Raw genomic sequence first — 13,437 nt, forward strand, 5'->3', positions numbered from 1 at the left:
TCATGAACTGACCTGACAGGGACAGCCGCAGATGCCGTTGCGAATAAGTCAACCGGTGGGGATGTGTCGATAGTTTTAGCTGGTGTAGAGTTAGGAGATGTAACAGTTGTGGCTGGAGAAGACTGAAAGTGAAGATCACAACACAGGCCGATCACACACACGTCTAAACCTCACTGAGCCATGGGGCTGTGGTCTGCAGACCCAGCCATCCTAAGCATTTATTCTGCAACTCCTCACAGGAGGAAAAACTTGAGAGATATCGAAACCAAGAACTGTAACAACCACTATTCGGGTTGAACACTTCAATGTAACGTACATAACATTTTGTTAAAATATTTGGTCTAACAGCGGTGACTTCTAGTTGTATATTTAAAATCAAGCTCAACGTATTTACTGAACTTGAAATTAGGAAACTAGCTGTCACACATGACCAGTGGTGACAACTGCTAGACAACCAGTATCTTTTTTTCTTTTATCTAAATATACTTCATGTGAAATCTTCTCAGATGACTTCAACATCTGGACATTTAACATAAATATTTCATAGTTGGCAGGGGAAAATTCATAGGTAAGGTTCAAGTCACTAACAATCGGAGGATATGACTATATCTCATGACACTGTGAAATAAAAAATTTTAAGGTGAAATAAAATCTAAACCTTTGGGCTGAGAAGACGGCTCAGTTGGTAAAACACTCGCTGTGCCAGCACAGGGGCCCAAGTCCTGCCCCCCAGCACCTATATAAAAGCCAGGTGCTGTAGTGTGTGGGCAGAGGGCAGAGGGCAGAGGGCAGAGACAGGTAGAGCTCTGGACCCCACTGACCAGCTAGATCAGTGAGCTCTGGATTCAGTCAGAGACCCTGTCTCAAAAAGTAAAGTCGGGGGTTGGGGATTTAGCTCAGTGGTAGAGCACTTGCCTAGCAAGCATAAGGCCCCGAGTTTGGTCCTCAGCTCCGGAAAATAAAATAAAATAGAGAAGAGAAAAAAAAAAAAAAAAGTAAAGTGGACCTAGAATAAAGAAGATACCTGGAAAAAAAAAAAAAAAGAAGATACCTGATGTCAACTCCTGTCTTACACACACACACACACACACACACACACACACACACACACACACACACACACACACGAACAGGTCACACAAAACACACATGATTTCTTTTTTAAGACAGGGTTTCTCTGTGTAGCCCTGGCTGTCCTGGAACTTGCTCTGTGGACCAGGCTGGCCTCGAACTCACGGAAATCCGCCTGCCTTTGCCTCCTGAGTGCTGGTAATAAAGGCATGTATCACCACCACCTGGCAAAACACACACACACACACACACACACACACACACACACACACAAATCTTGTTTCCTATAAATTTATAGAGATGTTAATATTTTATATATTAGAAAATTAAACATTTTGTGGTCACTATTCTAATTCTATTTTATCTAGTATATTTAATTTTCCAGGAAATAAAATGCATGAATATCAGGATTAAGCAGAGGCTCTGCCACCCAATTTCAAATACAGCAGATTTAAAGGAAGCTTTAAAAAGTCACAAAAATCATTTTGAGACAAAAGATGAATAAGAAAATTATGAGAAATTCTGCCATTTCAAGAATGTCCAGGATTTACACATGCCACAAAATAACTAATCATGATATGGACGTTCAATAGATACATAGCTGCCAAGTGTTGAGTGCCATGGAGAAATAAACACTGGACATGGCTAAGGGCATATTATCCACACCGGACACTGACTGCTCTTAAAAAAAAGGCGGGGGTAAGATTTCAATTTTTAACTAATACTTGTAAATAAACTTAGAAAAAGTGATGGTATATAAAGTAGCAGGGGGAAATGGGAGGACACCACACATACTACCATGCGAATGCAGAAATGAAGGTGGGCATAGGCCCATAACAAATGCTGTGTAACAAGAACCTCTAATGTAATGTGAGAGCTCAGAAAACACAACACCAATCAACACCATGATTATGCAAAACAAAACATCAGAAAATTTTTATTTGGCTAGAATATCAAAAGTGACGGTCCTAAAGGAAGCCCTGATTTGGCCACACTAAGGAGTCGTAAGCTGGAGCTGGACATTTTCACACAGGCAACATGGTGTGTTTCTGTATCAGAAAAAATGAAAAGATTTCTGCTTATTTTTTTTTCCAGGCCCTGTGAGAATTTAAACAGCCAGCCAGGCACAGGGAGAGCATATGCTATTTGGGAGTCTCTGGCACAGTCATAATGACATCCCTGAATGTCTGTAATGGCAGCAATTACATAATGGAGCTGTGTCAAGGAAAAAGCACATTTATTACACTCTGCTGGAAAATACAACGGCAGATGTGAACTACAGGCCCATGAGAGTGCACGCTCTTGTCAGGGAAAACCCTACCATTGTCCTTCGATCCGCTCAGAATGAGAAGGAGCTGAAGGAACTACTGTGATTACTCTAACAGGCATGCTTGGGGCAAAGGCACCCACTGACATTTTTTCTGTATCATTAAAATACACATAACACCCTGTTCCTGATCTATGTCATAGATTCACGATATGTGAATTTTAATTAGCAAAATGTTATATAGATACATATGGTTTCAGCTGTCACATAAGTACAAGTAAAACTCACCTATTTAAAAACTCAGGTTCTAAGAGAAAGATAAATCACACATAATTTAATCTTTTCTCAAAAGAAATGTAACTCCTAGCTGCATACTCCAAATAAACTGAAGGTGGAGTCTCAAACATATTTCTGTATTAGACATATTTCTTAAGAATTTTTAATTTATTTTTATTTATGTGTATGTGTGTGTTCCTGTCTGCATTAGTATCATGTGCATGCAAGTGCCTGCACAGGCCAGAAGGGAGCATCAGATTCCCTTGCAATTGGAACCACAGGAGGTTGTGAGCCACTCAGTGTGGGTGTTGGGAACTGGACCTGGGTCCTCTGCAAGAGCAGCAATCGCTCTTAACCACTGAGCCATCTCTCCAGCCCCTCAGCCAGACGTTTCACACTATACTTTATGTCAGTACTGTTTGTCATACTGAAAATCTGGAACTAACTCAGATACCTACTGGAGGGAAAATGAACAAATTGGTGTGTGTGTGTGTGTGTATGTGTGTGTGTGTGTGTGTGTGTGTGTGTGTGTGTGTAAAAGAATGTTATTCAACTTTAAAAAGAAAATCTTGGCCCATGAGGTCAGGCTGAGCCCTAAAGGCACATTAAATAAAATAAATGAATTACAAAAGGCCAGACTGTCTGGATCCACTCAGATGAAGAATCTTTATAGAAGCAGAAAGAAAGGCAGTTTCCAGAGACTGAGGTCAGGAGGGATGGGACACTACTGTTTCATGACTCTGGACTTTCATTTTTGGAAGACAAGGAAAGTCCTGAGAGAGTGTGGTATGACTGCTGTATTGCAGAATGAATACACTTGGTACTTAAGCTTTATACTGAACAAAGTGACACGTCAAAAGAAAGCACCCCGAGAAGCAGACCAACTTACCTTACTTAATGGAGAGGGAGCACCAGATCTAGAGGAAACACAAGAAAATGAAATGTGAATGCACCTGCGGATGTTTGCCGAAACATCAGCTTGGTGTCACATCATCTGGCATGAGGCTTATTTCCATGGAGCTCTTTATAGCAACAGAGGAGCTTACAACACTTGTCTTTTACTCAATGATGTCCTTTTCCCAATAGTTCCACTGACTTATTATCTATTAGTGGACATTCTTAAATTCAAAATTTTTATTTTCTCTCCAGTCATTATTGTTATACCCACCAAAAACCACTGTTAAAATTTCAATTTCTCAAACTTCTCCAAGGTTTGTAAAAAGGCACATTATATAAACTTTAAAAAAGGAATACCTATTTATTATTTCAAAAGTTAGAAAGCTCAAAAAGAATGTCATATATTGCAAGAAGGAACTGTAGAGAAAAAAGGCAAGATCCCCATGAGTCGCGTGAGTGAGCCAGACTCAATATGCACAGCCACACCCTCTAGCTTGTGTTACTTTCATGCCTGTAATGAAAACTTTTCAGGAAAAATATTCCCATCTGTTTGTCATAACTATTGGGAGTTTGAAAGAGAAGAGCAACTTGGATGATTATTTCTGAGGGAATATTAAGGAATGAGACAGTCTTTAAAATGAACACCAATTCCAGCACAGGTTGCAGACAGTCACACTTCTGGAACATACGCTTGCACAGTTCACACTTCCCTGATCTGGGGTGGTACAAAATGAATAATAAGAAAAAAATGAAGGCACTGTGTACTTTAGTAAGAGGCCGCCGCCAGGGTCAGCTGTTAGGATGGCTTTCGTTCAGGAACAAATACTGATGTTAGTAATTGAGATTTTGTTCAATACTATGCAAATTCCAACTATTTACAGACAATATTTGCCAACTACTACTACCTTCTGCATGCCTATAATTTCCCATCTTAGAGAGGCTCTATTGAAGTGAAGAGATTTGGTGTTTTTCTATCTACAGAAAAATGGACGTAGGAACCTAAGACTCTAGTGCACCACAGAGTTGAAATATCACAAATTTTTGGCTAACCTTTAATCCCACTTACATCATTTCCCTTCTTACATATGGAAAACAAAGGAAATTAAATATGTCATATGAAAAAAATTAAATAAAAAGAGGAAAATTAAAACTTAATAAAAAATAATGTTTACTTGGCAAAAACAAAGAAACCACAAAACCCTTTGACATGGACACTTTCTGAGAATAAATTACTTTTTTCTCTCAGTCAGGTTTCATGAGCCAATCCTTCATGGTACTGGTATGATGAGGCATTGGGTATAATAAGCAAGACTCCTGAAATATTCATCAGCCAATGCACAGATAGTGGGAACGGCGTCCACCCACAGCAGGCACACGTAATAAAACTGATGGAACGCTGCCCTCTGCTGTTAAGTAACAACCTCAAGCTGTGTGAATGAAAATCATGGTTGACATGATCCTCCTCTGCGAAATCCCACAGCAACGCTCTTACTAGTGATGCCTGCAGCTATCCCATGGACTAAACAGACAAGCAAGAATGGGCTGTCTCTCCTGAGCTGTCAGGACACCTGCTGATTACACTTCCACTGTCTCATGGCCGCCAGGCGTCTTTATCACTGGGGGCTAAGTCAGTTCTTGCAGGGGAAAGAGCACATCCTGCTGTTGTATTACCTGAGCACTTTATACAGTGTCTAGCATTTTTTTTGTGTGTGTGGGGTGGATATTAATTGAAAATTTAAGTAAGAATGTATTTATATACTCTTTTTGTAGTCACCAATGAATCAAAAGTTTTAAGAAATTGTCTTTGGCGGGACAAGATAGCTCAGTGGATTAAAGGTGCTGTCCCCCAAGCCTGATGGCTGAGTCTGATCTCTTAGACCCAAGTGGTGGATAGAGAGAGCCAGCTCCAAAAAGAGGTCCTCTGACCCCCACCCCATACACACACAAATAAATAAATAATATGTAATCAAATTATCTTATTTGGAACTAAGCTGTCAACATGAGTGACCTCTGTTCCCATTGGCTCTATCCAGCCTTTGCCACAACATATTCACAGGTGTTTCTACAGGGCCATTAATCACGGACTGAAATCTGTTCCAAGCCTGTCTGCTACCTAGAGCTTGTCCCTGGCCCACATTCAACCCTACCCTAAAGAAAAATCCCATGGGCTGGCACATCTGTTCTTCCATCACAGTTCATAAATAGCTGCTTTCTGGATATTTCTTGCTTGATATTCCATCCCACTTGTTTACCATCGACACTTAAAAAAGAGAAAATGCTACAATTTTTTGAGTGTAGACAACAGCCTTAATTGCAGACCAATACTCATTTTTATAATTTCAAGTACAGTGTCCTGATTCAATTTTTGTCAACTGGACACAAGACAGAATTATCTGGAGGGAGCTCCCTTGTGAAAATGCCTCCATCAGAATAGTGTGCAGGCAAGTCTATAGGGCATTTCTTTAACTGGTGGTTGGTGTGGGAGGGCCCAGTCTACTGTGGGTGATGCCAGCCCTGGGCAGGTGGTCCTAGATGGTATAAGAAAGCAGACTGGGCAAGTAAGCAGCATTCAGGCGCTCTGCTCCAGTTCCTGCTTCCAGGTTCCTGTCCTGATTGATTTCCCTCCAGGTTCCTGTCCTGATTGATTTCTTGCCTTGACTTTCCTTACTGACTGACTGTAAGCTGTAAGGTGAAATAAACCCTTTCCTCCTTAAGTTGCCTTGGTCATAGTGTTCATCATAGCAATGGGAACTTAACTGTGTCTTATGGAAACTTATTACATAGAGGATCACTGGGAAAACTAAGGCACTATGGATAATTTTAAATGAGAATGAATGACCTATATTGCAATCTAATCAAAAACTCTTAAACTGCTACAAACAGGCCTAGGGACTTTTCCTAGGCACATAGCAAATGCCAACGTTTCTTTCAAAGATGGAACTACGAGCTCTGAAAAGAAGAACTTTTGTTATTTACTTGATCCCCAACAATAATTCCTATGTAGTGTTGAACATGAATGCTATCCAGAAAAATGCAGAGATGTAAAAGTCTATCAATAACTTGTGAACAATTTTAAATACAAAAGACATCTTGGGTTTCCTACATGTTCAGCCTAACACGTAGTATACTACAATGGAAATAAAATTAATTTCACTTTTTTGTGCCGTGGAATCATACAAGAAAGAATATACAAAGGTTTGTCATACAGCATTCCACATTATTTAATGCCTATCAGTGGACATGAAGTACCAAAAGTAAATGGCATTCAAGTCTATTATAGCAGCCTTTTTGTTTTGGTTTTCAAGACAGGGTTTCTGTGTAGTCCTGGAACTTGCTGTGTTAGGCCAGGCTGTCCTTGAACTCAGAGATCCTCTTGCCTCTGCCTCCCAAGCACTGAGACTAAAGGTGTCTGCCACCACATCTATCTTTGGCTTATCACAGCAGACATTTGCAAATGCATATACATACACACAGGGTTAGAATAGTTTTGCATTGCTATGGGATGGCAAAGAAAGTATTTTCAAACCATCTACGCTCCATGTAAAATTGCCTTGGCCTTCTGCAGTGTACCAGAAGAAAATCTTTTTGTTTATTTATCAAATGAAATGCCTTTTGTTAAAAAGTAAGAGGGTTATTTATATGCCTAAGAGATACTGCTAATTATGATCCAATAAGACCCAAAGGAAGCAAAACCATTCTTGCCAGTCACCTTGGGAGGAAAATAAATATATAGTAGAAACACAGATGCATGAGATGAACACTAATTAATTTTCAAATTTCCAAATACCAAATATGGATTAGCAAGTGGTTTTTGTTTGCATTTTTAGTAATTACCAAATGCAAAAAAAGTCACTTAGCATAGTACTCACCCTTCACTTAAGTTCCCATGTAAGCACAAATATACAAAGAAGAAATGAGTTAACTATTACAGTTTGTTTTTTTCTTAAAATCAGAATAAGAAAAGACAGATTAAAATGTGTTTTCAGCCAATTAATGAAAGGAATATGGCAAGCATAAATTGATTTTAAAGGAACTAGAAAAGCTATTCTAAGCTGAATGAATTTGGCTATGGACTATGTATGGAGTTTTAGTTCCTGTTTCTAAAAATGTCCACTGGTAATTTTCGTCAAGTAGCCCACCTTTGCCATAAGGGTGTAAGTTCAGAGTCAAAAGCTGGCTAAAGAGGCTGTGGTTGGAGAAAGAAGGTTCTAGTGAAGGCTGCAATGGAAACTTCAAGCAGGAACATGGGGAGGTTGGCAGTGCCCAGCTTGAGAGAGCAAAGGCTTGGAGAAGTAGCTTACAGCACTCAACAGGGACAGACAGGCTGAGGGAACATGCATACGCAAAGTCCTTGAGCCACTGGAGCAGGGACATTCTTCAACTTTCTGTGTCCATTTGTCTAAGTCCCAGTCAACTCATCGGGCTTCCTAATATTCCAATAGGTGGCCCAGTGTATTGTTATGTGGTAATCTCACATCAAAATCTGGCCAACCATAGCTACACTGTGTAGATGAATTGCTAAGTGGTCTTATTAATAGAAAACTTGACAGCCAGGTATTGGGGTGAATTTTGAAAGATCAGAAAAGCAGAACAAGCCACAGTTAACCTCACCTCGGCAACTCCTCATTGGATCCTGTTTCTATGAATCTTCAGACTGAAAGTTTTTGAGTCCTCACCCAAATGGATCTCAGCTGAACCGCTGCTAAAAGCCTCAAAGCTTAAAAGACTCTAGTTCCTGGTTTTCACTCTTATATACCTTTCTACTTCCTACCATCACTTCCTGGGATTAAAGTTGTGTGTGTCACCATGTCTGGCTGTTTCCAGTGTGGCCTTGAACTCACAGAGATCCGGATGGATCTCTGCCTCTGGATTGCTAGGATTAAAGGCACATGCTACCACTGCCTAACCTCTATGTTTAATATAGTGGCTGTTCTGTTCTCTGACCCCCAGATAAGTTTACTGGGGTGCACAATATGTCAACCACAACACTGGACCACAGCCTGGCCCTAAAACAACCCAGAGAGGTCCTGCCATCCATCACTTAGACTGTGTGGCCAAATATGCCTGAAAAACTTCCCTCCTGAAAATTTAAATCTATACCATATACTATATATAAAACTATACTTGGGGGAATAAACAGAAGAAAAAACACATAGCTAATGAAAAACTCTAACATCAAGATATAAGCATAGGCTCTGAGAGGATGCTCAGGGAGGGAATCATAAAAGAGTTAAATTTTCACAGCTCTGTCATTGACAAAAATAAAAACAAACAGACAAACCCAAATCTATGTCCGGCCTGTAGCCCTGCAACCATTAGTTCTTGACCTATCTGATGAGCTAAGTGAACTCTACTAATGACAGACTGCAAACTGACTGTGTAGCAGGGTCTGTATTCAGTGTGCAGATAATAAAGTATAAAATAATCCCCTGGCACTTAGAATCAGAAATTCTCTCGGAATCACACAGGTGGATAAACAGCAGCAATACAGGGAAGCTCACGACTAAGGAAGGCTTCCTAAGTGGGTGGGGTTGCAGAGGGTCCACCTAGGAGGCACAGGATTTACATCAGTGGGAGAAAACCAAGGCAGAAGAAATACCGTAGGAACAAGGAATGAAGGCTGGAAAGTAGCAGCCTTGTGAACAGACAAGCCTGATGATGTCTGCTCCAGAGGTGGTGAAAAAAGGAACCCGGGCATTATTTTGTACACAATGAAGAGAACAGCCAAGAACTAAGTACCCAAGCCCGAAGTCATCAAAACCAGCAAAACTGCATGAGCCACTGCCTGCCTGCTACTCCCGTCATTGAACGATTCTGGAGTAAACCATCAGCAGCATGGTATGCCAGGCGCTCAAGGGGTGCTCACACTGTAGTTTGGAACGTCAGTATTATTCGAGGATGCTTGTGAAATTCTGCTTGTTTTAGTCACAACCAACCACAACAGCTCTAAGTTTTAAGGAGTGACTTCTAAGGGCAGGTCCAGTCAACCTGCTGCATTAGCTGTAGGCAGGCTGCCTGTGTAGAAGGTCAGGTGTCACATGCTAGAAGAGGAAGGGTAGGGTGTCAGAGGGAACCCTGGAGACTGGCAGCTAAACACACCCTGAAACTGCACTGGAGTAGGTTACCCCCTAAGAAATCTCATTCTCATAAAAAACCACTTGGTATATTTCATCTTATTCACGGTATACAAGCAATGCGTACTTGTTTCCAGGTTTCTTTCCTTCTAAGGTATTTAGATGTTGTTCAAGGGTCTCCATAAGACTGCTGGGAGCCTACAATAAGAAATAAAAATAAATGTCTGTGTTGTTCTCTTTCAAAGCAAGCACACTTTAACATCACTGTAACCCTGTATGGTGGAGGTCTATGGAAGCATCCTCACGTCTGTGTGAGACAATTCCATCCCAGGTCCTTTGGTATTTAGGTATTTAAATTCTGTGGCATCTCAGATAGGCCCATCTTAAATAGACATGTCCACTGCATACCCAGGGACATTACAACATGGTTTCAGTGAAGGGTGTTTACTATATTGGATGGGCGTTTACTAAGTTACCACTTTAACAGACTAAGATCGAGTTTACTACCACTTCATAAAGAACCAGTGAAAAGAAATAGGCACTTGTTTGCACCCAAATCCAAAACATATGTGCTGAAATACAAATTTATAGAAATTTGAAAATACAGTTAAAATTCATTTATGCATGCCTGGTTAAAACATTAGGTAATATCACTACCACACTTTAAAAAGGGGTTAAGTGGCAATAAGAATGTAACCTTAATACAGAGTGGCAATTAAGAGTTTCTAATTATTCAGTATTTAATTTATATACATAATGAAGTAACCAGCAAATATAAAAGAACACTGTATATCAACAGATTTGATATATTTCAATCCTTAAAAAATTCTTCAGTGTTTCTACAGGTAAAATTTCAGGCAATAAAAATGGTATTTTATTGTATATTCAAGGGGGAAATAATGGTTTCTGCAAAATATTTGCCCAATCTATTCTTTCAGCATTAGAAATTGAATATGCTTTTTCTTTTAATGCAAACTAGACGTCAACAGTATAGACATTCAGAGAAAAGCAGTTATTGATGAAACATCTGCTTACATTTATAGTACCTGTAGAGGTACTATCTGATATTTGTTTTTAATGGGAAATTAAATTTGAAGGACTTTGCACTAACCACGCTAACTGCTAAAGTACAAAAAAAAAAAAAACTGACAAAAAATTCATCTAATTCTGTATTTTACTGCACTTAATGACAAATCAGATTCTTATTAAGGTTTTAAAATTTTGAATGTTTAGGTATTTATTTACTATTAATTTTCATTTTTATAATAGACTCAAATTTTCAACATTTGTGTGATTATTATATGTAACCATGATAATAAATGCAAATTAACTGTAAAATCATGACTATATACAAAAATTACTAAGTGAATAAGCATAGTGACTTGATTCAAATTACAGACGTAGGGTAGAAGTGGACGCCTCTGTCAGCAATGTCTAACAAACGTTAGACTCAGAGTGAGAGAACAGCCAAAGCACCTAAGAGGTCGAGAAGGTGATGCGAATCAGAATTTCAAGTACAGTTCAGGGGAAGGTTTATTCAACAATTTCCAACCAACTCCAACTGAGGATAAACTTCCAAGTTTCAAAAAATGAATTTTTAAGATGGTTAATGGAAATTTTGTCCTATACGTTAGATTCTATATTATAAAGAAATGCTCATTAAGTAAATATGCATTGTAACTTTAAACAGAAACTATAACTGAGTTAAGCCTTCTTAGATGGGTTTTTAATCTGATAATGCCACATTTTTCTCACTGATGACACTGACGATGGACCAAAGGGGCCTGAAAACAAACGTACATTTTTTTCCATATTTCCATATAAATTACGGTGGGAAACACGTATCTAGTCATAGAATCACTCTTTATTCCCAAGACCTGTGTCCTCTGCGTGTGAAATGCAATGTAAATACAGTATGACTCTTTTTTGCTCAGTGCAAATTAAGAAGTTCAAGAAAAGCAAACACTATGTGTAATTTAAAATGCAGAACAATACATGGATACATGGATAGGACCCACAGTCTCCAGCCTGTTAGCACCGAGATAAACAAAACATCAGGAAGACAGCTTGTAAACTTCATTCTTCCTGGGAAATTTCTGTTCCCCATTCCCTCTTTTTGGAGACAGGATCTTACTATGGAGCCCTGGCTGGCCTCGAACTCAGAGAGATCCACCTGCATCTGACTCTCCAGTGCTGAGACTACAGGTGTGTGCCACCACACCTGGTGGGAAGTGTTTTGATAAATGAAAAAACCAGACGATGAAGTAGAGATCACAACAGCTGAAATCGAGACCTGTCAAGACGACGTCAAAACCGATGTACTCCAGGGGAGTTACCGAGCCATGCTCTACATATAATTAAGTTTGAGCCTTTTATCCTAGAGGATTTAAAAAATGCCTTAACGTTTATATTTCTCATAAGGACTTGTGAAGATCCAGGAGAAACAAGTTCTTCTTTGAAAAAAAGTCCTTTGAAAGGAATGTCCAGGAGCACATGATGCATGCCTTCTTCACTGTTGGTGGTACAGCGACTCCTGGACAGTAGGCAACACGTAAAAATGGCCCCCTGGGGTGGGGGTGGCCTCCTGAACCTCTAAGCAGACAAACTTTCAGAATACCTCTGCTGCAGTGAGAGAAACTTAAGGGAAAACACCGATAGTCTGTAGCATCTTTATTTTCTCGTTTCAGAAAAATGGTCAAGTGAATAATAGGTCAACCAGATGGGTACACCAGTCCAAAGAACAGGAATTGGCCTGTGACGGCTGACAGGTAATAGCACACGTGTCACAGAGTCATCAATGACATGATCTTTAAAATGAGACTTCTCTTTACCAGCAGTCTCAGGTCAACCCAAACTCCAGCCATCAAACCCTAAGAGTTAACTCACACATGGAGTTTAAAATTTGGAGCACACACACACTCCAAGCGGGAAATACTATTATGAGAATTATTTTGTTGAAATAAATTAATAGTTTGTTGTGATGCCTAGGGTAAAAAAAAAGCATCTGTCTGCCATTTACATGCTTTAGATCATAAAACATGAAAAAATACACAAAGATAATTCAGATTTTGGATTAGATCTCAGAAACCACTCCAAGTGCCGAGGAGAAATATTTCAGGTGGGAGATCATATTCTCTCTCTTCTTCCTCAAAACACTACTTTACATGTCTTTTGGAAATGCCATTGATCGTCACAAATCACTTAAATGTGCTGATACTATATACACAATGGGTATTTATTGTTCACACTCTAAAGTGGAAAGTATGTGTTAAATTCCTTTGTTCCTTTTTTTGAGAAATTTTAATTCCCTTTTATTCTAAGTTCAAAAAGAAGTCCTTCTGGTCACCATCATTTCTTTAACTTTATTTATTTATTTTGCAAAGAAAAAAATAGTTTTTCTCCAATAGAGTCTCACTACATGCCAGCAGTAATTGGGCCAACATAAATGCACTCGGGTATTTTTGTAGACTTTTGGTCTTACATTGCTTTGTTTGGGCATTTTTTTTGTCTTATTGGCCTTTTGCTTATATATTATGGCTTCCAATTTTGTGTTTTATATTTCGTGTGTGTGTTTCATGTGTTTTTTTCTTTCTTTATTCTGGTTTTGTTTGTTGACCTGTTTTCTGAAGAAAGAGAGAAAGAAGGTATGGATTTGGGTGGGTGAGGAGGGAGGATGTATCTAGGAGTTGGGGTGGGAAAATTGTTATCAGATATATTGTATGAAAAACTATTTTCAATTAAAAAAAAAGAAGAAAAAATAATGCATGTTTGAGTGGGTTTGTTCCTGAGTGCAGCACCCACAGAGGCCAGAAGAGGGTGTTGGATCCCTTGGGGCTGGAGTTACAGGCCCTT

The 13,437-nt window shown here is 39.3% G+C and overlaps 1 protein-coding gene across 9 annotated transcripts in view; it reads right to left on the minus strand.

Moving 5' to 3' along the window:
* Snap91 (synaptosome associated protein 91) overlaps nt 1–13,437 on the minus strand; it is a 117,897-nt gene that overhangs the window by 42,316 nt on the left and 62,144 nt on the right. For all 9 annotated transcript variants that reach the window (XM_052715943.1, XM_052715936.1, XM_052715996.1 and 6 more), the window contains exons 10-12: nt 9,713–9,783; nt 3,504–3,531; nt 13–122 (exon numbers count right to left, since the gene is read on the minus strand). In XM_052715943.1, the coding sequence (XP_052571903.1) occupies nt 13–122; nt 3,504–3,531; nt 9,713–9,783 (209 nt within the window). The remainder of the gene's footprint in view (nt 1–12; nt 123–3,503; nt 3,532–9,712; nt 9,784–13,437) is intronic.

This window comes from Peromyscus californicus, unplaced genomic scaffold (assembly GCF_007827085.1).
Source record: "Peromyscus californicus insignis strain IS unplaced genomic scaffold, ASM782708v3 Scaffold_11__1_contigs__length_118956290, whole genome shotgun sequence".
NCBI lineage: Eukaryota > Metazoa > Chordata > Mammalia > Rodentia > Cricetidae > Peromyscus > Peromyscus californicus.